The sequence below is a fragment of the Macaca fascicularis genome, chromosome 19 (assembly GCF_037993035.2).
Source record: "Macaca fascicularis isolate 582-1 chromosome 19, T2T-MFA8v1.1".
NCBI lineage: Eukaryota > Metazoa > Chordata > Mammalia > Primates > Cercopithecidae > Macaca > Macaca fascicularis.
In genome coordinates, this window is record NC_088393.1 from 50,037,121 (window position 1) to 50,062,650 (window position 25,530).

The following is a 25,530-nucleotide window of genomic DNA, read 5'->3' on the forward strand; positions in this document are numbered from 1 at the left end:
AGAATCACTTGAACCCAGGAGGCGGAGGCTGTGGTGAGCCAAGATTGTGCCATTGCGCTCCAGCATGGGCAACAAGAGAGAAACTCCGTCTTAAAAATAAAAAAAAAGCGTGGTTGATGTGATATATCTGACACTGTTAAGTTACTCTCAGAAGCTACTTCTTGTGAAATCCTAAGTACAGCATTATTCTGGGAAGCAAAGGAGACAGGCATAAGCAAGGACAAATTAAGAGAGGTAAGAGTCTCATCATGATTGATAATCTTGTTCTGACATATTGAGAAAAGCTGTCCACAATGTAAAGTCATCAACTTGTTGTCGTGGTTTGCAGTTTAAGTTTCTCTAAGTTATGGTCTTGAATATTTGGTGAACTCTGAGTGGCCCACTCCTCAGACATGAGGGTTTTCCCATGAAATTTACATTGAGTTGTCCACCTCCAGATTATATGGCTTCAGAAACAGAGCTGTTCTTGTTCTTAATGATTGAATTGGAAGAACTAAAAGAATTCAGGGTACAGTCCAGTCTACCAGTGGATTAAAAATACTCAAAGATAATGAACAGTGGTTCAGTCTGGTAACAGGTGTACTACAGTTTTTCTTTCCAACATAATTTTTCTCTATATAGGAGTCTCTATTTTTACCCAAGGTAATTGCAGTAGGATGAATTTATTTGCAAAATAGGTTGAGTCTCACCGAACTTGCCTAGACTTTTTACCTAAGTGCAGCAAGAGTATCAATGGACCATAGAGGATCTTTTTAAACTTTGCTTTGCTAGAAGTTTTATAGGACTCTCAGATTAAACTTTCAAAAACCTCTTGAGACTAGGAAGCCAAACCAAGGCCAACTTCAGAATTTTCCTGCGTTCCTTATGGGTTTACTCTATGTATATTCTCAAATAGAGCATCCCAGTCAAAACCTTGGTAATATAAGCAATGTTTTCAAATGTGTCCTGTTATAAAGAGAGTAGATTCTTACTGAACTTGTGCAAATAACTTTATTGCCATAAGCATATGAATACTCATGAGTAGTTTCCCAATTCTGGGGCACTCAGATAGGGAGCCAAAGCAAATATTTCAATTTTTGTTTACAAAAGTGTACTTTACCAAATTGCTGTAAAGTATAAATAGCTTAAAAGAGAAAGTTCATATCTGGAGAATAAAACATTCAAAGAATCAGCACATTTTCAAATAAAAACTTATGAAAACATTATCCTTTTAATTATTTAGTCCAATAAAATTGAGATTTTTTTTTTCTTCTTTGTCTTGAATTTCATGAAGGTGTCAGCCTGTTCATTAAAATTTCAACAGCTCTCAGAGAGTCCAGTGGTATGATCTTGAAATTATCAGAAACTTGCATTCAAGAGTCGTTGTCAGAGTCTTTTCCATATATCTCCTTGAAGAAAAAGCAATTTTGGACTGTAGCTGATTGTAAATACTTCGAGGAAGAGTCAAACCAACTGTCTGGGAATGACAAATATTTAAAATCACTGTGGTTAAAAATCTAATTTGATTTTCATTAGGTTTATTATGGTAAAGACACAGCTCACATAGAAATCTAGTTACTTCTGTGGCACATGACACTATTACTGATAACATATTCGATTTCCAGAAATTTCATATAGTTTTTAGAATACTCATTTTTTAAAATGTATTTATTTATTTTTTTTGAGACAGAGTCTTGCTTGCTGCCCAGGCTGGAGAGCAGTGGCACGATCTCGGCTCACTGGAAGCTCCACCTACTGGGTTCATGCCATTCTCCTGCCTCAGCCTCCCGAGTAGCTGGGAGTACAGGCGCCTGCCACCACGCCCAACTAAGTTTGTTTTTGTATTTTTAGTAGAGATGGGGTTTCAACGTGTTAGCCAGGATGGTCTCGATCTCCTGACCTCATGATCTGCCCGCCTCAGCCTCCCAAAGTGCTGGGATTACAGGTGTGCACCACCGCGCCCAGCCTAGAATACTCATATTGTTAACATTCCCATAAATGTTATTTAGAGAAGGTTTAGCATCACTTATCACGCATTTAAAAATGCTTTATATATATTTTAACATATCAAATAAGGTGGCTTTTCCATTCAGCTTCTGTTTCCCAACTGGATTACTGTGTTCTTGGTGTAGCCGATTAATAATTAGGGCCAAAAAAGTATAGTCTTATGTATGTTGAAAAAGGTCCTTAGGTAATACCAGTACTTCTAGCTGAAAATCATTGATTTATTTTTAAGTTCTACCTATTACAACAAGAGTTCTCCATCCTTGTTACATGTTTGTAGTGTCAGGGAAGACTTAAAAATTACCAGTGCCTGGGTCCCTTACCAGACCTTTAAACTGGAACTCATGGGTGGGGCTTGAGCATCCACTTTTAAAAATGTTTTCCAGTGATTCCAATGTGTAGCTATATTTCCCATCAGATTTCTCTGATTTCTTGTGGCCTTCACTTTTTTTCTATTTTGGTATTATGATTATTTTCAGGTTTCATTTCCTGTCTTAGGCTTTATGTCACCTGGGGTGGGGAACTTGCCTTCTTCATTTCTGTATCTTTTTGGAACACATGAATTGGTCACCAGGAAAAGGTCTCAACCTCACATAGGTTGTGTCCTGACTCTCAGGTTCACAGACTATTCATAAAGTCTTTGTTCTCCACCAGGTCGGAGATTGTTTGTGATGAAGGGTGTGGTTAAGTCTGTAGTGCAGATGGTGGAGGGGAGTTCACCCTGTTTTTAGGCATTGCATTGGGACTAAGAATTTTATGTATATATGGGTGAAGCGACAGGGATGTGTAGGAGGACAGTTCTAATTAGGATGGAGGAATTATACTAGGAAATAGAGGTAAAAGAAGTGAGAAGGATTAGTAAATAGAGAACTGTGAACTTACTAAATAGGCTAGAGTAAACCCTTGGGGATTGTTGATTAAGTGAATTAACTAGATTTTAGAAAGGTAATGAGGCAGTTATATGCAAGGAAGGTTTCAAAGTCTGGAGACAAGAAGTCAAGCAACACTTTGAGAAGTGGTTGAGCTTTATGGGAATGGATAAAACTACACTATTGAGAGATGTTAAAAATAATGAAGAGGGTTTCACAATGTGAAATTGTGTTTCTCATGTGAATCTGAGAAACAAATGAGCAGAGGCTGGAGATAATTATGTCTAAAAGACATTGGGGTAGAGGGAGCATAAAGGCCAGGGAGAAAGGGAACTGCAGGAATTAGTGCTGAGAAGCAGGAGTTTAGTGGAAGAAGGAGGAGATCCAGCCCCAGATACAGGCCAATAAGTCTTTTCCTGCTCCCAAGCATGGCAGTCAGCCTTGCAGGAAACAGGACAGGAGAAAAGGCCATCATACCTGCCAGTCTTCCCGAAATACAGAAATGACATCACGGCTGATATATGGGATTAAGGCCAGGAATATGTCCTCTTCCTGAAAGACCTGTCATGGAAAGAAATGAAAAGGAATGGAGATGATGTTATTTTACAGGGAAGAGCCTCAGGAACAAACATGTAACATGAGGTACTCTATAATTGTTTCTTCAAGGAATGCATTATTTCTGTTGGAAAATTGATGGGAGATGGTTATATTCTTGCAGTTTTTTTCCCTCTCACCATGTTTCTAGGTTGGTGATCAGTCCTCTGTCAATTCTCTACTGCACTCAGATATTTCAGAAAGCTTTCAGATGGGAGAAAGGCTGATTGCTATTTTCTATGTCATTAGAACTTTCCACCTTTCCACCTTTTCATGGTTGCATCTTTTTCTCAGTGTCTCTGTGTGGCAGCCATGAATGAGACCCTGCCAGGTCTCCGTGGCAGGGACCTGATTGACAGAAGGCCCAGGTCAGTGTATTTCAAGTTCACCACCTCCCTTGCACAGAAAGCTTCCTTCCCACAGGTTCCCAGCAAGGGCGTGAAAGCAAGCCTATTTCTCTGAGGCTCTCTTTAACGTTCATGGGTGACTGATTGGAAGACTCCCTATCAGCCTTGCAAAAACTCTCTTAGAACTGAATTGATACCTAAAAATTCTTTTTCTTTCTTTTTCAGAGGAGTCAGCTTTGCATAGGGGTCTGTGGGTTCTCCCGTACTACCTTCATGCCTGCCCCACATTCCCTCAGAGGTGTCTTCCCTGATAAATTATCTTAAATGTCTAATCCCATCCTGGATGCATCTCAGTTGGTAAAAAACTCAGGCTTGATTCTTTGTACTTAGCTTTTTCCCTTTCTCTCCCACAAGTAGTCAGTCACCATGTCCTAGTGTTTTACGTGGTACCTCTTTTTCTATATGTATATGGAAATAGGTACTGTTGAGGGGCATGTCCTATGTGCCAGGACCTGTGCTAAATACTTTACCTGTACCTCATTTAATTCACACAGTAACCCTGTCAGGTAGACATTATTTCCATTTTGCCAATGAAAAGACAGAGGCTTAGAGTAGTGTAAAAACTTTCCTGGTGTCATATGGCTAGTAATAGGTGTATCTGACATTTGATTCTAGGACTATTTGACCTCAAAGCTAATGACGATGGTATTAATATACCAGGTGACATTGGTTACTCTGTGTGTGGCATCTTGTTTCATTGACTACATTAAACCTTTAAAAGAATGGTATGAAGCAAGCTCTCTCATTGCAATTTTCAGGTGAGGAACCAGAGGTTCAGAGAAGTTAAGAGTCTTGTGCAAGAAATTTATAACTGTAAACTGTTACTTTAAAAAAGGAAGAAAGATCTCAGATCAGCAACCTACTTTAATACTTCGTGATATGAAAGAAGAACAAACTAAACCCAAGCACAGTGAATGAAGGTAACAATAAGGATTAGAGTAGATAAAATAAAATGGAGAATAGAAAAAGAATAGAGTAATTAATGAAATGAAAGTTGATTCTTCAAAATGAAATCAACAAAATTGATGACCATTAAGTAGACTGACTAAGAAAAAAAGAGAGAAGATTAAAATTACTAAAATCAGAAATGAAAATGGAGTCTGAGCATGGTGGGTCATATTTTAATCCTAGCACTTTGGGAGGTCACAATGGGAGGATTGCTTGAGGCCAGGTGTTTGGACCAGCAGAGGTAACCCGGGGAGACCCTCTCTCTACAAAAAAAAGTTAAAAGCCCATTAGCTGGGCATGGTGGCATGCATGTGTAACCCAAGTATCTTGGGGGACTGAAGAAGGAGAATTGCTTAAGCCCAGGAGGTTGAGGCTGCAGTGATCCCTAATCACACCACTGTATTTCAGCCTGGGCTGGCCTACAGAGTGAGAGCCTGTCTCTCTCTCTCCAAAGAAAAAAATAGAAAGATAAAAAACAAGTGAAAAGAAAAAACAAAATGAAGTGATTACTAGCAATTATAATAAAATAATGGTTATGAAAGTACTGTAAATAATTGCATGTCAAAAAATTTGATAACCTAGATGAAATAGTCAAATTCCTAGAAAAACACAAAAACATGATGCGAACTATAATCGGTAATAAGAATTAATCAATAAAAGCATTTGATGAAATTCCATATTTTTTCATAATGAAAACATTCTAACTAAGAATGCAAGGAAATGACCTCAACATAAAGTCAATATGTGAAAAACCCAATGCTAACATCATACTCAACAGACAAAGACTGAAAGCTTTCCCTGTATGAGCAGGAACAAGACAAGAATGCTGCTTTTGACACTTCTATTCAATGTAGTATTGAAAGGTCTAGTCAGAAAAATTAGGCAAGAATTTAAAAAAAGATACTCAAATTGAAAGAAAGGAGTAAAATTATTTCTGTTCACAGATAACTTGAATTCATATGTAGAAAATCCTAAAGATGGAACAAACCTATTAGAATGAATAAATGAATTCGGTAATGTTGCACAATACAAAATCAACAAACATCAATTGTATTTCAATACATTACCCATGAACAATCTAAAGGAAAATTTTAAGAAATTTAATTTGTATTAATATCAAAAACAATAAAAGAGTTAGGAATAAGTTTATCCAAAGAGGTGAAATGATTATACCTGAAATCCATAAAATATTGCTTAAAGATGACATCAATAAATTGAAAGACACTTTGTTTCATGAATTAGAAGGCTCAATATTGTAAGGAGGACAATGCTACGCAAAGTGAGCTGCAGATTCAATACAATTCCTATCAGAAACTCAGTGACATTTTTGCGGAAAAAGAAAAATTGGTCCTAAAATTTATATTGAATCTCATGACTGTAAATAGACAAACAACTTTGAAGAGGAAGAATGAAGCTGGAGAACTCACACTTCCTGATTTCAGCATTCACTACAAAGTCCCAGTAATCAATACAGTGTGGTACTGGCATAAAGGAGGACATAGAAATTAATGAAACAGAACAGAGAGCCCAGATAGAAATATTTGCATATATGGCCAAATGATTTTCATCGAGTGTGCCAAGATCATTCAATGTTGAAAGGACAGTGTTCTCAGCAAAAGATATTGGGAAAGCTCAATATCTAGGGTCAAGAATGAGTGGAACCTTTACCTAACATCATATACAAAAATTAACCCACAATAAATCAAAGATCTAAATGTAAGAGCAGAACTACACAACTCTTAGAAGAAAACATAGGAGAAAAGCTTCGTGATATTGGATTTCACAATGATTTTTTGGTTGTAACATCGCAAGCACAGGCAACAAATAAAATTTATAAATTGGACTTCATAAAAATCAAAACCTTTCATATATCAAAGAACATTATCAAGAGAGTAAAAAGGCAACCTATGAAATGAGAAAAACATTTGCAAATTAAAAGTGTGATAAGAAATTAATTTCCAGAATACATGAAAAACTACAAGTCAACAACAGCAAACATCCAAAAACCCAATTAAAAAATGAACAAAGGATTAAAATAGAGTTTTCTCCAAGGAAGATATACAAATATCCAATAAGCCCATGTAAAGTTCCTCAATGTCATGAATACTTAGAGATATGCAAATCAAAACCACAATGTGACACCACCTCACACACTTTAGGATGGCTTTGATAAACAACAACAACGACAGCAACACAAAACATCAAATGTTTTCAAATAGATGGAAAAATTGGAGCTCTAGTGCATTGCTGACGGGAATGGGAACTGTTATAGCCACTGTAAAAGGTGGTATGGCTGTTTCTCAAAAAATTAAACAATAAATTACCATTTGATCCAGCAATTCCACTTCTGGACATACTGCCTATAGAATTGAAAGAAATTTGAAGAAAGATTTGCACATTGATGTTCAGAGAAGCATTACTCACAATAGCCAAAAAAGGAAACAATGGAGAAGTCCATTGAAAGATAAGTGGGTAGGCAAATGAGGTATATCTATACATCAAAATGTTATTCAACCTTAACAAGGAATAAAATTCCAATACATCATGCAAAATGGATGAACCTTGAAGACATTATGCTAACTGAAATAAGCCAGACACAAAAGGATAATTATTACATAATTCTATATATGAAAGATAGAATAGCCAGTTACATAGAGACAGAAAGTAGAATGATGGGTGCTAGGGGTTAGGGGGAGAAGGAGTGAGGGTTACTGTTTATCGGGTAAAGAAGTTTAATACGGTAAAAGGAAAAAGATCTGGAAATAGATAGTGTGATTATTATACAACACTAAATTACACAATTAGAAATAGTTAATGATATATTAGACATATATAAAGTGTCTGGCAGTCTTACCCTCTCTATAAATACACACTTTTTGGCATTGCCCCTTTCCTGCCATGCAGAGCCTGAGAGGTGATTCTCACTATTTCTCCAAGTGCGCATCACTCACTGTCCTCTGTGCTGTGTCCCACGTGCTGTGCCCACAGCCTCATACAGCCGGTGACTTCAGAACCAGGACACAGCTCAAGGGTCTGCCCCGAGGCTCCCTCTCTTCTTATTTCCCTGCAGCCTAGGCTTCACTTCAACTGGCAGCTCAATTTAGCCGAATTCAGGACAGGCCACCAGGACTCTTTCTTCACACATGCTGGTCCCACACCAGGTGGAGTCAGGCAGGGCCAGTCACCGGAGAACCCTGGAGCAGAGCAGGGAGCGGTTGGAGCTGCCCCTCTCTCATCTAAGGGGCTTCCTCCTCTCATTTAGGGGAAAAATGTGAGCTTGTTTCATAGCCTCAGATGTTCGTTGTAGCTCATGGAGTAGGTAAAAGAAAACAAAGACGTAGCGGAAAGGGATGTGTTGCTGACAGCAAGAAGCAACTTGATCTTGAGGACTCTCCTTGTCCCTCTGTGAAGCCTCTTCCACCACATAGGGCTCAGGGCTGACAAAGCCCCCTCCCTACCGTTCTCAGGGTGGACACAAGGTCAGCCATGAAAAACAGAAGAACAAGCAGAAGAGAGTCTGTAGAGACAAATTGGGAGGGTTCAGGAGGAGAAATTAGGATTTGCTTCTGCCCATGGGGCACAGACTGGGAATAAAAATGTTTTCCTGACTCTTCTCTGAAGGCCAGATAGACTCCACCTAAAACCCTATTGCCAATGATGCAGGGATCCACTTACCAGAGACTTTGATCGTCTTGAATGTGGAACGTTCCCTGCCAGTGACGGAGTTACGAACACAGCAACCATAGCGCCCGCTATGTTCTGTAGTAATTTGGGGGATAGAGAGTATTTGTCCTGATTGCAGAAACTTCCCATTAATTGTCCAAGTATACTCTGCCGGTGGGTTAGAGTCCGCGTAGCAGTACAAGTAGAGGTTTCCTCCTGAATGGTAGTAGGTGAATGAAGGGGAAATCCTGGGGAAGTCTGGACCATCTGGAGTAAAGACAATAAAGTCACAGGTGATGTCATCCGAGGGAAGGGGATACTCCTGGTCTCTTAAAGGGACACAGTGTCCCTCTGAACCAAGACACACCCTCAGGTCCCAGCCAAACCCCTTCTGTGTTCACAGAGCTGAGGCCTGAGGTATTCACCTGTTTCTGCCATCAGAGACTGTAGATCCCAAGTCTCCCATGACAAGAGCATCCCCTCCCCTTATATCCTTGGTTAAGGCTGTGCCTGCCCAGGTTTTCCCAGGGCAGGGAGTCATGGCCAGCTCGGGTGTCCAGAAATGAAAGTGTCTGTACTTTGACCTGAGAGAGACTGAGATGCCTGGCCTATGTTTCTTTGAATTTAAGCTGGTGACTTGGCTCACAGAGAAACCAAAGATACTCACAGAGGACATCCAGGGTGATGGGGTCACTGCGCATGCTACCAACTCGGTCCCGTATTTCACATTCATAGGGTCCTGTGTCATTTCTTGAGACATTGGGTAGAATGAGGAACCTGTTTTTACCGGGTTGCTTTAGCCTGGGACTGACCGGGAGGCTCTGACCATTTACCCACCACACGTAGGTGTAGTTCTGAGTCTTTGGTTCACAGGTTAAGGCTACAACATTCTCATTCTCCATGGGGTTGAAGTTGTTGCTGGTGATGTAAGGCTTGGGCAGCTCCGCTGTGTGGATAACAGAGAGAAGTTTGTCCCGTGTGGCAGCTTTGATTCTTCCACAGGCATCCTTCAATCAGAGTTGGCATCTCCCACCTCTCAGCCCACCCGAGTCCTTGAAAACCAATAGCTGGTGTGTGTGTCACAAGACAGATGCATGATGACCTAAGGGCTCAAAGACTGTGAGGCCGCCTGCTCTGTCTTATGGAAGCATAGACTTTCTCAAGTGTGAATTGAGCAGCAGTGCTGGGTCATGGACAGACACGTCAGTGGGAGTGAGAGCACCTGGTACCCCTCCCAGTCCCTCTCTAATCAGCTGTCTGGCTGGCTCACCTTGGGTTCCTTACCTGGAATGTGCAACTGCTAGGCCCCTTCCAAATTCCATCTTACTTTGCCCCGCTGGATGTGATTTCTCTGCAGCTTCCATTTCTAAGGACATTTTAGAGATGAGTAATAATGGGACTTCCCATTGTCCTGAAACCCTGAAGATACTGAGCAGCCTGGCCTGGGACTGGATGTTTCAGCAGAAATAAAACAGGGGAGACCAGAGTCAAGCCTGGAGGTCAGTTCAGTCATCAGGCAGTGGAGGCACAAGGTGGGGCAGTTTTCTGCAAGAGTTTCATGATGACTTACTTGTTCCAGTGACCTCCAAAGATAGAGCAGAGTGCAAGGAATGATCTAGAAAGAGTGAAGGGGACAGGCAAGAGCTGGTGGCTTTGGAGCAGAACCATGTTCCCTGTTCTGAGTTCTTTAAGTTTCCTCTCCTTCTGCAAAGGGCAGGTGAGGACTATGTGGATCTTTCCAGAAATACATGTGGACATTTGCAAATGCAGAACTGAGTGGTGGAAAGGGTGGGAATGAACTGCTGGAAATCTGGTCCTCATTGGACCATGTGTATTTGATGGATATGAGACAAATGTGGGGGGAAATTTCGCAAATATTTTCTTTCACTGGACACTCTACTCTCTGATTCCATGGGTTTGACTACTCTAGGGACCTCATGTTAGTGGATTCCAGAGTGAATCTGAGAAGAGACTGCTGGTTTCCAGGAGCTGGGATTGGGGAGAATCAGAAGTTGTTCATGTGTGTGCAGTTTCAGTTATGCAAGATGGGGAGGTTCTAGAGATCTGCTGTACAGCTTGATGCCTATAGTTCACACAGATTGAGTGTTTCTTATGCATAAGACTTAGGAAAAAAAGTGTTTTGGGTTTCTGATTTCTTTTTTTGATTCTTAAATATTTGTCATATACTTACTGGTTTAGCATCCCAAATCTGAAAGATTCAAAATCTAAAATGCTCCAGGTAGCATTCCTTTTCCGCATCAGATTAATACACCAAAGTGGTAGGTGATTATCCAAATACACTCTTCCACCCCCCCTTTTTTTTCTCTCACCACGTTTCTAGCTTGGTGATTAGTTTTTGGTCAGTTCCATACTGGCCATGCTGCACTAGTATATTTTTGAAGGCTTTGGGATGTGAGAAATAATGATTGCTATTTTCTACGTCATCAAATCTTTCCACCTTTTCACGGTTGCATCTTTTTCTCAGTGTCTCTGTTGTGGCAGTCATCAATAAGAGCCTGTCAGGTCAGATTTAGGACAGATTTTTGTAATTCTGCAAAAAATGTTACTGGGATTCTGGTAGGGGTTGCGTTGAATCTGCAGCTCACTTTGGGTAGTATTGTCTTCCTAACAATATTGATTCTTCCAATCCGTGAAAATGAAATGCTTTTCCACATATTGATGTCATCTTTAATTTCTTTCAGTAATGTTTTGTAGTTTTCAGGATATAACCCTACAACCTTTTGGTTAAACTTATTCCAAAATATTTTATTCCTTTTGCTGTTAATGTGAGTTGAAATTGTTTTCTTAATTTCCTTTCAGATTGTTCATTGTTAGTGTATAGTCTAAAGAATGATCTAGAAAGAGTGAAGGGGACAGGCGAAAGCTGGTGGTTTGGATCAGAAACATATTCCCTGTCCTGTGTTTTTGATTTTCCCTCTCTCTTTGCAGAGGGCAGGTGGCTCTTTCCTGATAGCCAGATAGACTTCACTGGAAAACATATTGCCAATGCTCCAGGGATCCACCTAGCAGGGACTATGATCCTCTTGATTATGAGATTTCTTCCACCAGTGACTGAGTTATGGATGAAACAGACATAGACCCCTGTATATGTTTTAGTGACTTGGGAGATAAAGAACACTTGTGCTGATTGCTGGAACTTCCCATCAATCAGTCAACAATGCTCTGCCAGTAGGTGAGAGTCTGTGAGGCAGGAGAGCTTGGGGACTCCCCTTTATGGTAATAGGTGTATGAAGAAGAAATGGTGGGGGCATCCAGACCACCTGGAACAAAGAGAATAAAGTCACAGGTGATGATGTCAGAGGGAAGGTAAAATCCTGGTCTGTGGAAGGACCAGAGTGACCCTGTGAGCTAAGTCACAACACTGAAGTTCTAGCCAAATCCCTGCTGTGTTCACTGATCTGGACCCTGAGACATTTACCTGTTTCTCCCATCATAATCTGTGGACCCTGAGTCTCCCAGGACAGGAGTAGCCTTTTCTCTCCAATTTTTGTTCAAGCCTAAGCCTATTCTGTTTTGCCTGGGGCAGAAAATCATGGCCAGCTTTGATGTCCAGAGGTAAAGGTCTCTGTACTTGCACCTGAGAAGGACTGAGAGGCCTGGCCTCTGGCCATGTGTATTTGGGATGGCAGCCTGCCTCACAGAGAATTAGAAGATACTCACGGAGGAGATTCAGGGTGACTGGGTCACTGCGGCTGGAACTCACTGGGTTCTTCATTTCACATTCATAGGGTCCTGCAGTATCCTTTGTGACACCAAATATAACGAGGGTCCTGTTGGTTTTGGACAGCTGCAACTTGCGACTGATAGGGAGGCTCTGACCATTTATCCACCACCGGTAGCTTACGTCCTGAGTGTCAGGATCACAGGATAAGATCACAGTCTCCACGGCCTCCCTGGGGTGTAAATTACTGCTGGAGATGGATGGCTTGGGAGTCTCCACTGTAGAGATAACAGAGAGAAGATTGCCTTGTGTGGCACATTTGATTCCTTCTAAGACATTTTTCAATCAGTGTTGGCATTTCCCACCTCTCAGCCCACACAAGTCCTTAAAAGCCCATGGTAGGTGTATGTGTTACAAGAGAGATGCATGGCAATCTGAGGGCTCAGAGATTGTGAGGCTGCCTGCTTTATGTGGGAGAAGCACAGACTTTTTCAAGTGTGAATTGAGCAGCAGTATTAGGTCATGGAAAGACACAGGACCAGCAGTCACAGCCCCTGGTGCCTCTCTGAGTCCCTCCCTCTCCAACTGCCTGCCTGGCCCACCCTGTGGTCCCTACCTGGAGTATGCAGTACTGGAATCTTCTTAGTTTCAGTTTTACTTTGTCCCCCAAGGTATGCTTTCTCTGCGGCTTCCCTTTCCAAGGACATCCTAGAGATGGATGATGGAACTTCCCATTGTGCTTAAACCCTTTGGGTACTGGGAAGCCTGGCTTGGGACTCAGCACTTCAGCAGAAATAGCACAGGGGAGACCAGAGTCAAGCCTGGAGGTCTGTTCAGTGATCAGGCAGTGGAGCCAAAAGGTGTTGCAGTTTTCCCAGCTGTCTCATAGTGACTGACTTGAGCCAGTGACCTCTAAAGATAGAGCAGAGTCCAAGGAATGAAGAGTGAAGGCAACAGGCAAGAGCTGATAGCTTTGGACCAAGACCATATTCCCTGCTCCGTGTCCATGATGTTCCCTTCCCCCTGTAGAGGGCAGGTGAGGACCATGTGGATGTTTCTAGAAATACATGTGGATATTTGCAAGTGCAGAACTAACTGGTGGAAAGGGCAAACATGAACTGATGATGGAAGTCTGGCCCTCATGGACCCTATGTATTTGGTGGCTATTAGACCAATATTTGGGAAGAAGTGTTGCAGATACTTTCTCTCATTAGACATTCTACTCTCTGATTCTATGAGTTTGTCTACTCTATGTACCTCATCTCAGTGGATTCCAGAGTGAATCAGAGAGTAGAATAGTAGTTTTCAGTAGCTGGGATCGTGGGAATAGGGCATTGTTCCATGTGTGTGCGGTTTCAGTTATGCAGGATGAGGAGATTCTAGAGACCTTCTGTAGAGCTTCATGCCTATAGTTCATACAGATAAAGTGTTCCTTATGCAAAAAGCTTAAAGCGAAGTGTTTTTGATTTCTAACTTTTTTTATTTTGGAATATTTGCAGTAGATGTACTGGTTTAGCATCCCAAATCTGAAAAATTTAAAATCCAAAATGCTCCTGTGAGCACTTCTTTTTAGCACCACATCAGTGGTCAGAAGTGTTGGATTTTGGAGCATTTCAGATATTGGATTCTGGATTTGGGATATTCAGTTTGTAATACAGCAATTTTCCCATAAAAAGTTGTCAGGAGTTTAGACCTCATGTTATGTTCTGATTCTAGTAACAAAACAAAAAAATATTTGGGGGAAACATTAAAATGTTGTCATAAGTGGAAATTTTTTACTGATAGTCCAAACATCTAAGATCAATTTCTGGTAGCAGTATTTCTCTTGATACCCAATTAAGGTTTAGGTGTGGGGTGAATTCCAGCACGATCACATTATGCTCAAAGAAAGATGCCAAAGGTGATTTGAAATTAGCAAGTCCTTTAGTAGAGAGAGTCCCGTTAAAAGGACAGAACTGGCCAGTGTGTCTATTACATAAAGGGAGGAATGATGCAGAATTTAAAGAAGTGATGTGTGTTATGTTAGTAAATATAGAAAGAACTTGTTTCTAATTTCTGTGTAGAGTTAGGAAAAATGGGGAGGAGCCCAAAGCAGGTATGTGAAATGCTTTCTTCATTTTCTCTTAACCTCAGGAAATACAACTAGAGTTTCAGTTTGTGTGAATTAGGAAGAGTCTAAGTGAGATGCCAATGGCTCATGTGTCCCCCACGAAGAACCCCAGCTTATGAAAATGGCATCATCATGAGGAAACAATTGTGTGTGGCACAGGCAGTGAAACCATCAGATAACACCCACCTGGCCACTTCCAACAACTCTCGGCATCCCCCAGTATTCCCATTACATGTATATTACATCCTTGGCGGTTGTCCCACAACTACAACATTTAGAAATTGCTATTGTCAATACAAAGTATTAAATATGAAGTTGAATGTGTTGTTCCACATTTCTCCCCCTACTCTTTTTGAACTTTCCTGTTTCAGTTTTGGAAGTTTCTATTCACACATCCTCAAGCCAGGGATTCTTTTTTTTTTTTTTAATTTATTTATTATTATTATACTTTAAGTTGTAGGGTACATGTGCATAACGTGCAGGTTTGTTACATATGTATACTTGTGCTATGTTGCTGTGCTGCACCCATCAACTCGTCATTTACATCAGGTATAACTCCCAATGCAATCCCTCCCCCCTCCCCCCTCCCCATGATAGGCCCCGGTGTGTGATGTTCCCCTTCCCAAGTCCAAGTGATCTCATTGTTCAGTTCCCACCTATGAGTGAGAACATGCGGACTCTGTTCTGTTCCATTGGTCTATATCTCTGTTTTGGTACCAGTACCATGCTGTTTTGGTTACTGTAGCCTTGTAGTATAGTTTGAAGTCAGGTAGTGTGATGCCTCCAGCTTTGTTCTTTTGACTTAGGATTGTCTTGGAGATGCGGGCTCTTTTTTGGTTCCATATGAACTTTAAAGCAGTTTTTTCCAATTCTGTGAGGAAACTCATTGGTAGCTTGATGGGGATGGCATTGAATCTATAAATTACCTTGGGCAGTATGGCCATTTTCACGATATTGATTCTTCCTATCCATGAGCATGGTATGTTCTTCCATTTGTTTGTGTCCTCTTTTATTTCACTGAGCAGTGGTTTGTAGTTCTCCTTGAAGAGGTCCTTTACATCCCTTGTAAGTTGGATTCCTAGGTATTTGATTCTCTTTGAAGCAATTGTGAATGGAAGTTCATTCCTGATTTGGCTCTCTGTTTGTCTGTTACTGGTGTATAAGAATGCTTGTGATTTTTGCACATTAATTTTGTATCCTGAGACTTTGCTGAAGTTGCTTATCAGCTTAAGGAGATTTTGGGCTGAGACAATGGGGTTTTCTAAATATACAATCATGTCATCTGCAAACAGGGACAATTTGACTTCTTCTTTTCCTAACTGAATACCCTTGATTTCTTTCTCTTGCCTAATTGCCCTAGCCAGAACTTCCAAGAGTATGTTGAATAGGAGTGCTGAGAGAGGGCATCCCTGTCTTGTGCCAGTTTTCAAAGGGAATTTTTCCAGTTTTTGCCCATTCAGTATGATATTGGCTGTGGGTTTGTCATAAATAGCTCTTATTGTTTTGAGGTATGTTCCATCAATACCGAATTTATTGAGCATTTTTAGCATGAAGGGCTGTTGAATTTTGTCAAAAGCCTTTTCTGCATCTATTGAGATAATCATGTGGTTCTTGTCTTTGGTTCTGTTTATATGCTGGATTATGTTTATTGATTTGCGAATGTTGAACCAGCCTTGCATCCCAGGGATGAAGCCCACTTGATCATGGTGGATAAGCTTTTTGATGTGTTGCTGAATCCGGTTTGCCAGTATTTTATTGAGGATTTTTGCATCGATGTTCATCAGGGATATTGGTCTAAAATTCTCTTTTTTTGTTGTGTCTCTACCAGGCTTTGGGATCAGGATGATGTTGGCCTCATCAAATGAGTTAGGGAGGGTTCCCTCTTTTTCTATTGATTGGAATAGTTTCAGAAGGAATGGTACCAACTCCTCCTTGTACCTCTGGTAGAATTCAGCTGTGAATCCATCTGGTCCTGGACTTTTTTTGGTTGGTAGGCTATTAATTATTGCCTAAATTTCAGAGCCTGCTATTGGTCTATTCAGGGATTCAACTTCTTCCTGGTTTAGTCTTGGAAGAGTGTAAGTGTCCAGGAAATTATCCATTTCTTCTAGATTTTCCAGTTTATTTGCGTAGAGGTGTTTATAGTATTCTCTGATGGTAGTTTGTATTTCTGTGGGGTCGGTGGTGATATCCCCTTTATCATTTTTAATTGCGTCGATTTGATTCTTCTCTCTTTTCTTCTTTATTAGTCTGGCTAGCGGTCTGTCAATTTTGTTGATCTTTTCAAAAAACCAACTCCTGGATTCATTGATTTTTTGGAGAGTTTTTTGTGTCTCTATCTCCTTCAGTTCTGCTCTGATCTTAGTTATTTCTTGCCTTCTGCTAGCTTTCGAATGTGTTTGCTCTTGCTTCTCTAGTTCTTTTAATTGCGATGTTAGAGTGTCAATTTTAGATCTTTCCTGCTTTCTCTTGTGGACATTTAGTGCTATAAATTTCCCTGTACACACTGCTTTAAATGTGTCCCAGAGATTCTGGTATGTTGTATCTTTGTTCTCATTGGTTTCAAAGAACATCTTTATCTCTGCCTTCATTTCGTTATGTACCCAGTAGTCATTCAGGAGCAGGTTGTTCTGTTTCCATGTAGTTGAGCGGTTTTGATTGAGTTTCTTAGTCCTGAGTTCTAGTTTGATTGCACTGTGGTCTGAGAGACAGTTTGTTATAATTTCTGTTCTTGTACATTTGCTGAGGAGTGCTTTACTTCCAATTACGTGGTCGATTTTGGAGTAAGTACGATGTGGTGCTGAGAAGAATGTATATTCTGTTGATTTGGGGTGGAGAGTTCTATAGATGTCTATTAGGTCTGCTTGCTGCAGAGATGAGTTCAATTCCTGGATATCCTTGTTAACTTTCTGTCTCATTGATCTGTCTAATGTTGACAGTGGAGTGTTGAAGTCTCCCATTATTATTGTATGGGAGTCTAAGTCTCTTTGTAAGTCTCTAAGGACTTGCTTTATGAATCTGGGTGCTCCTGTATTGGGTGCATATATATTTAGGATAGTTAGCTCTTCCTGTTGAATTGATCCCTTTACCATTATGTAATGGCCTTCTTTGTCTCTTTTCATCTTTGATGGTTTAAAGTCTGTTTTATCAGAGACTAGTATTGCAACCCCCGCTTTTTTTTGTTCTCCATTTGCTTGGTAAATCTTCCTCCATCCCTTTATTTTGAGCCTATGTATGTCTCTGTATGTGAGATGGGTCTCCTGAATACAGCAGACTGATGGGTCTTGACTCTTTATCCAGTTTGCCAGTCTGTGTCTTTTAATTGGAGCATTTAGTCCATTTACATTTAAGGTTAAGATTGTTATGTGTGAACTTGATCCTGCCATTATGATATTAACTGGTTATTTTGCTCGTTAGTTGATGCAGTTTCTTCCTAGCCTCGATGGTCTTTACATTTTGGCATGTTTTTGCAATGGCTGGTACCGGTTGTTCCTTTCCATGTTTAGTGCTTCCTTCAGGGTCTCTTGTAAGGCAGGCCTGGTGGTGACAAAATCTCTAAGCATTTGCTTATCTGTAAAGGATTTCATTTCTCCTTCACTTATGAAACCTAGTTTGGCTGGATATGAAATTCTGGGTTTAAAATTCTTTTCTTTAAGAATGTTGAATATTGGCCCCCACTCTCTTCTGGCTTGTAGAGTTTCTGCCGAGAGATCTGCTGTTAGTCTGATGGGCTTCCCTTTGTGGGTAACCCGACCTTTCTCTCTGGCTGCCCTTAAGATTTTTTCCTTCATTTCAACTTTGGTGAATCTGGCAATTATGTGTCTTGGAGTTGCTCTTCTCGAGGAGTATCTTTGTGGCGTTCTCTGTATTTCCTGGATTTGAATGTTGGCCTGCCCTACTAGGTTGGGGAAGTTCTCCTGGATGATATCCTGAAGAGTGTTTTCCAACTTGGTTCCATTTTCCCCCTCACTTTCAGGCACCCCAATCAGACGTAGATTTGGTCTTTTTACATAATCCCATACTTCTTGCAGGCTTTGTTCATTTCTTTTTCTTCTTTTTTCTTTTGGTTTCTCTTCTCGCTTCATTTCATTTATTTGATCCTCAATTGCAGATACTCTTTCTTCCAGTTGATCGAGTCGGTTACTGAAGCTTGTGCATTTGTCACGTATTTCTCGTGTCATGGTTTTCATCTCTTTCATTTCGTTTATGACCTTCTCTGCATTAATTACTCTAGCCATTAATTCTTCCACTTTTTTTTTCAAGATTTTTAGTTGCTTTGCGCTGGGTACGTAATTCCTCCTTTAGCTCTGAGAAATTCGATGGACTGAAGCCTTCTTCTCTCATCTCGTCAAAGTCATTCTCCGTCCAGCTTTGATCCGTTGCTGGCGATGAGCTGCGCTCCTTTGCCGGGGGAGATGCGCTCTTATTTTTTGAATTTCCAGCTTTTCTGCCCTGCTTTTTCCCCATCTTTGTGGTTTTATCTGCCTCTGGTCTTTGATGATGGTGATGTACTGATGGGGTTTTGGTGTAGGTGTCCTTCCTGTTTGATAGTTTTCCTTCTAACAGTCAGGACCCTCAGCTGTAGGTCTGTTGGAGATTGCTTGAGGTCCACTCCAGACCCTGTTTGCCTGGGTATCAGCAGCAGAGGCTGCAGAAGATAGAATATTTCTGAACAGCGAGTGTCCCTGTCTGATTCTTGCTTTGGAAGCTTCCTCTCAGGGGTGTACTCCACCCTGTGAGGTGTGGGGTGTCAGACTGCCCCTAGTGGGGGATGTCTCCCAGTTAGGCTACTCAGGGGTCAGGGACCCACTTGAGCAGGGAGTCTGTCCCTTCTCAGATCTCAACCTCCGTGTTGGGAGATCCACTGCTCTCTTCAAAGCTGTCAGACAGAGTCATTTGCATCTGCAGAGGTTTCGGCTGCGTTTTGTTATTGTTTACTGTGCCCTGTTCCCAGAGGTGGAGTCTACAGAGACAGGCAGGTTTCCTTGAGCTGCTGTGAGCTCCACCCAGTTCGAGCTTCCCAGCAGCTTTGTTTACCTACTTAAGCCTCAGCAATGGCGGGCGCCCCTCCCCCAGCCTCACTGCTGCCTTGCCGGTAGATCACAGACTGCTGTGCTAGCAATGAGGGAGGCTCCGTGGGCGTGGGACCCTCCCGGCCAGGTGTGGGATACGATCTCCTGGTGTGACTGTTTGCTTAAAGCGCAGTATTGGGGTGGGAGTTACCCGATTTTCCAGGTGTTGTGTGTCTCAGTTCCCCTGGCTAGGAAAAGGGATTCCCTTCCCCCTTGGGCTTCCCAGGTGAGGCGATGCCTCGCCCTGCTTCAGCTCTCGTTGGTCGGGCTGCAGCAGGTGACCAGCACCGATTGTCCGGCACTCCCCAGTGAGATGAACCCAGTACCTCAGTTGAAAATGCAGAAATCACCGGTCTTCTGTGTCGCTCGCGCTGGGAGTTGGAGACTGGAGCTGTTCCTATTCGGCCATCTTGCTCCGCCCCCCCAGGGATTCTTTCCTCAGCGGTGTGCAGTCTACCAGTAAGCATCAAAAACATTTTTCATTTCTCTAACAGCACTTTTTTTTTTTTTTTCCTGAGACAGAGTCTCGCTCTGTTGCCCAGGCTGGAGTGCAGTGGCACGATCTTGGCTCAAGCAAGCTCTGCCTCCCAGTTTCATGCCATTGTCCTGCCTCAGCCTCCCGAGTAGCTGGGACTACAGTTGCCCACCTCCACGCCCGGCTAATTTGTTGTGTTTTTAGTAGATACGGGGTTTCACCGTGTTAGCCAGGATGGTCTCGATCTCCTCACCTCATTATGCACCCACCTCAGCCTCCCAAACTGCTGGGATTACAGGTGTGAGCCACTGTGCCTGGCCATCTCTGAGAGATTTTAACAAGTTGTTGACTTTTCAGTTTGTTCAGGTTTTTACTTACTGCTAAAACCAAGTGACAAATTTCAAGGTCGTTATATGCCTGACAGGAAACCAGAAATCTCTAGGAAGTGACTGGAGAATGTGAGCTCCACAGTAGGTTGAGGATGGAGTCACGAGTGAAATGGGTGAAATCAGCCCATGGGCTTTGGAGACTGCAGACCTGTCCAGCCTCTGACACCCTGGTGAGTCAGTGCAAAGATTACAACAGTGACAGCAAACTAGCATGGCTGACTCCATCTGGCATCTAGTCTCAGGCTGGCTGTCCTCACTCATTCCTGGACATAGGCCAGGCTAACCATGGGAGGAATTTAATTTGTGGCTTAACTTTGAAGCAAGAATGATAATAGTTCCTCCATAAAACGAATACCCTTACTTTGCCCAGGGATTGCCTTTGTAAAACTGGTGAAAGACCATGAGAGTAAGATTATAGGAGGGAACTGAGTTCTGCTAAAATGTAGGCACAGTTTCTATAATCCCTTACTGCTCAAATGTCATTTGGCCAGATTTTACAAAATTTGTAACTGATTGCTTCTATAGGTAACATCACTATTGTAGAACCTGAGATTGGTCTTTTGAGATGTTTCTCATTCCTTGCATTCTGGCAACCGGCTGACCTCATCCATACCCATGACTAATGGCTCAGTCAGTCACCTGGTCCCCACCTAGAGGCAGATTCAAGCACAAGCACATCATTTCCCTCTGCCCTCATGATTCCATCCCCAAACAATCAGCAGTAGCTATTTTTCAGTTCTGTGCCCCTGAAACTATCCTTGAAAATCTCTAACCCGTGATCCACTAGAGAGGATGATTTGAGTAATAATAAACCTCTGTCCTCCTGTTTGGCAGACTTGGAGTCATTAAAATCTTTCTTTACTGCAAATCATCATCAGGATAAATTGGTTTGGTTTGTGCAGGAGGCCAGAAGAACTTGTCTGGGAATTATAAGAGTGGATGGAGGAGCTGCTTATCCCTGCCCCATGGTCTTGTCCACAGAACAGCCTCACAAAGGGACAGAGCCCTGGATGGGGATACAGTGGAAACTTATTCTCTTAGTGACCTCGGGTCATTGGCTCGAGATGAAGCCTGGCAGGAGTGACAACTCCAGGTGATTTCTATGCCTCTCCCATTTCCTGGGAGGTGAGCCAGGCAACGGTGTTAGCAGGAAGGGAAGAGAACAGTCAGCCTAGTTAGAAGGATTGTCTGGGGAAGGCCTACGGGTGGAGGAAGAAGCTGTGCAGGACAGGGCTTGCCAGGTAGAATGAAATGGGGCAAGATGAGGGACACAGAGAAGCAGAGAGAGGCAGAGACAGTGTGGCAGTGAACAGCGGGGGCCACAGTGACTTCAGAAACCCCAGGGACCAGGTGCCTCCAGTTCCACCGTCCAAGATCAGGGAGCCCTCAAAAACCCTCCAGACGCCAAGGAGATTCAGAGTTACACAAGAGGTGGGGTGGCTTTAGGGGCAAGAGGTAGTGGGGGGCGATGAAACATGGGTGTCAGCCTCTGAAGGAGAAGGGACAGGTGTGACTAGAACTTCCTAGGTTTCTGCATCCAAGATCCAGTCTCTAAAGAGGTTATGGGTCATTCCTTTCTTCATTCAATTCCTTCATTTGTTATGTGAGAGCTCCTGAGTGTGTGTCTCTCACTGGGCCTGTGCTGGTGCGGGGTGTGAGTGGGGAATGAAAACAAGGTCCTCTCTTTTATCCTGTCATACCAGTGACATGGACACTTTGAGAAACACAGGATTTCAGGTTCAGTGATAGGAGTTAAGATCTCAGGGGGAGGCCTGGACATTTTTTGCACTGACTCTGACAGTTGAGGCAGGTGATTTAGTTTTGGAGAACAGACTAATCAGCTGACCATTTGCTCTCACTCCTCTGATGTTTGGATGCCTAAGAAGAGAGGATTTGAGCCAATAAATGACTATGGGGTCCTTGGAACTCAATGATTCGTCACTTCTGGTGGAGGAGAGGATGGGCCTGTGGCTGCAGACAGACCTCATGTGACCCTGATCTGCCTTTTGTGTTTGTGTGACTCTGGTTCAGTGACTGTGCCTTCCTGTGCCTCAGTTTTCTCTCAGTCAAATAAGCTAAATGGCAAATGGACTGTGGCTTTTCATACTATCTGTGAATAAACTGAAAATTCTTCACAGTCACGCGACCTAATGCTTGGCACAGTGGAGGTGTTCACACAAACAGCATTTATTATCATTCACTTCCATGAGAGAGCACTTTTAGGTCAGATCCCTGTGGACAAACTGCTTCCAGGTACATTTTCTCTCTTCTGTTTCTGCTTCTGGGGACATTAGACTTCCTATGGAGTGTCCTAAGCCTCACAAGGCAGTTGGCTAATGGTCTACAAAGCTTGTCTTTCTGTCCTCTCCACTCTGAGTGTCAGGTGAAGAAAGCTCTGTCCTTGCCCAGATGAGGCTCTGAGGGCTGAGCCCTGGCAGTGAGCAGCTCCAGGAGACACAGTCCTCAAACAGCTGGTGAGTCCTTGGTCCCAGTAAGCCCTGCCACAACCCAGCCATGGCACAGGCTCCTCAGCTTTATCTGGAGTAAGGATTTAAGGACAGGGGTCTGGGGTTGAGGCTTCTAGGACTGATGTTCTCTGAGAGTATCTCATGGGACCTCTTAGGCAAAGCCCTACTCAGTTCTCCAGGGTCTTTCTCAGGGTCAAGTTTATGAAGAGGGCATGAGGTGCTTGGCTGAGGCTGATCTCCTCCTGCTGAGCACCCCCCCCCCCCATCAGACTGTCCTTCCTGTGCAGCAAGTGTCTGCAGGGTCTGGAGGCAGGAAAGGAATTCTGATCTGTTGTGATTTGTCTCCTCTGTGTGTGTCCTGCACTAAATGCCGAAACCCCAACATGGGACATAACGCAGAGAGGGACACAGGCACAGTCCAGGTCTGACCATCCTGTGTATGCAAAGTAGAAGTGACCCCGCCCCCCAACACCCAGGGATCATGTGGAATCACTCACGGTATAAGGTGAAATGTCCAGTTACTCCTTTAGTGGTATCACCTCGCTTTATGATTTGTATGGTGTAGGATCCTGTGTCCTTCTGGGTGACATTCTGGATCAGCAGGGATGCATTGGAATATACTGTTTCTCGTCCACTGTATGCAGGCCCAAATACAATTATTTCAGTGTCTATTACATATGATGTAATGTAATGGTGGAGGTCCATTATTTGCCCTTTGTACCAGATGTAGGCAGCAAGATTCTGGGGCAAATTGTGTACAAGTAGCAGAACATCCTTCCCCTCAGAAACTTTGGTTGGCTGGGCTTCAATCGTGACTTGGGCAGTGGTGGGCGTGTTCCAGAAGATTAAAAGTGATGCTACGAGGTGGAGAGAGCATCAGTCAATATTGAGACCTATGTATGGGAGTGAGAATATGGGGCCCTGGGTCCTGAGAATGTCTCTTCAATCATCAGCCTTGAAAACACACACCCACACACACTCACAGACACACACACATACATACCTTTTGTCTGTGTGTGTGTCCTACTGTCTTACTGGATAAAGGTCAGCAGCATGACCCCCATTCCTTCAACACTTCTGACCTTGGCACTTTTATGTTTGGCATCCTCTTGCCCAGGGGTCTGCATGGCTCCCTCCATACTGCTCTCTGGTCGTGCTTATATCAGGGCATGTTAGACTTCTTTCCTGACACCTCCTTCAGAGACCCTGGGTCTTTCCTTTCTGACCTTTCCCTGCTCTGCTCCCTCCAGAGCACTTGTCAACACCTGACCTCACATTCTAGATCTCTTTACATGTCTGTCTTCCTCCCCATGACAGCATGAGCTCCGTGAGGACAGGGACTTTTGATCTTGGTTGCACCCCAGTGCCTCGGACAGGCTGCAGACTCCTGTAGATGTGAGAGTTCCCAGGGCTCTCCACGCCTGGGGTGTTTTTTTTTTTTCTTCTTTCCCCAATTGTTGAAGTTTTTTGCTGACTACAGTGTTTCATGCCCTGCTTATATTTTCATGTGAAATATCATCTGATAATAGTTATTATTATCATTTTTCAAAATGTGGTGGCCAGTGATGATTGACCAGTAAAACGAAACACTTGAGATTTTTCTACCTCTTACCAATTCCAGTTCAGTGTGATTTTCCTGTTTTGACCCCTGTCCCTCTCAAGTATATTCTCCCCTATCCAGGCTCCAACAGAGAATTCTTTCCTGTTTTTTTTTTTTTTTTTTTTGAGATGAAATCTCGTATTGTCGCCCAGGCTGGCATGTAGTGTTGCGATCTCGGCACACTGCAACCTCTGCCTCCCGGGTTCATGCAAATCTCCTGCCTCAGCCTCCCGAGTAGCTAGGATTACAGGAGCACACCACCACACCTAGTTAATTTCTTGTATTTTTAGTAAAGACGGGGCTTCACTGTGTTGAGCAGACTGGTCTTGAACTCGACCTCATGATCTGCCCACCTCAGCCTCCCAAAGTGCTGACTTCTTTTATTTTTTAGAACCCCATCTTCTCCAGGAGACCCCATCCAAGCATTCTGCTTCCTTCTCCTGTCCTCTCCCAGGAAGTTCTCTCCTCACCTGTGAGCAGGAGATCCTTCCAGGTGATGTGTAGTGTGCAGGGAGGGACTGAGGGGGCCCCCATGGTCTGTGCTGCCTGTGTGTTCTCCGTCCAGATGAGCCTGGGATCCAGAATCTTTCTGAGCACTGCTGTCAGCTGTGCTGTCCTTCCTTCTTCTGTGCTGAGCCTCTTCCCGCGGCAGGAGCACTTCTCAGGCTCATGGGTGGGGTCTGTGCCCAGGACACGTCTCTGTCCCCTCCCCTCTCAGTCCTGCCTCCTTGTCCCTCCTTCTCTTTTTCCTTTTGTCTGTGTGTCAGGTCCCTGGGAATTGTGGAGGCCTCTGCCTTTTTCAGCAGTGTCACCAAACCTCGACACACACTATGTGCAGAAACACAAATGCACACACAAAAGAGACACACACAGACACACACAGTCACACACATACCCTGTAGGTTGGGCAAGCACAGTCCTGGACCTCAGCCTCCTGCTGTCCCAGTGGCTCTGGGTCGGGGTGCACATTCACACCCCTTGCCCTCTTTCATCCCCAATTGGGTCTCCCCTTCAGTGCAGGAGGCTGGAGCTGCACCAGGTCCCTGCCACAGGGACACCCCATTGTGCTGTGGGTGAGCTGTGTGTTGCCTGGTGACAGGAACCCTTCCTTTCTCTAATTGTGTCTAGCTTGGCTGCAGCTTCCAAGGATGGATATTCAGGACCTGGGTGTCTCAGAGGAAAGTGTCCTTCCTGGAGCTGTGCAGGGTGAATCTCTCATGCCTCTTGTGAGGAGAGGCCTGTGCTGGTTGCTCAGTGGGGGCTGTGAGTC

General features: G+C 43.2%; 1 protein-coding gene across 2 annotated transcripts; it reads right to left on the reverse strand.

Moving 5' to 3' along the window:
* Positions 1–2,735: 2,735 nt before the first annotated feature.
* LOC135968328 (pregnancy-specific beta-1-glycoprotein 3-like) lies at positions 2,736–24,890 on the reverse strand. Of its 2 annotated transcripts, none has more exons than XM_065534442.1 (6): positions 24,731–24,890; positions 23,158–23,517; positions 12,146–12,424; positions 9,132–9,410; positions 8,477–8,731; positions 2,736–3,413 (listed from the first exon to the last, which is right to left on the reverse strand). In XM_065534442.1, the coding sequence occupies exons 1-6, from the start codon at positions 24,792–24,794 to the stop codon at positions 3,361–3,363; spliced, it is 1,290 nt and encodes a 429-aa protein (XP_065390514.1). In that variant the 5' UTR covers positions 24,795–24,890; the 3' UTR covers positions 2,736–3,360. The 2 variants fall into 2 exon arrangements, with proteins under 2 accessions (XP_065390514.1, XP_065390513.1); XM_065534441.2 differs by lacking the exon at positions 2,736–3,413 and adding an exon at positions 4,264–5,064.
* Positions 24,891–25,530: the final 640 nt, after the last annotated feature.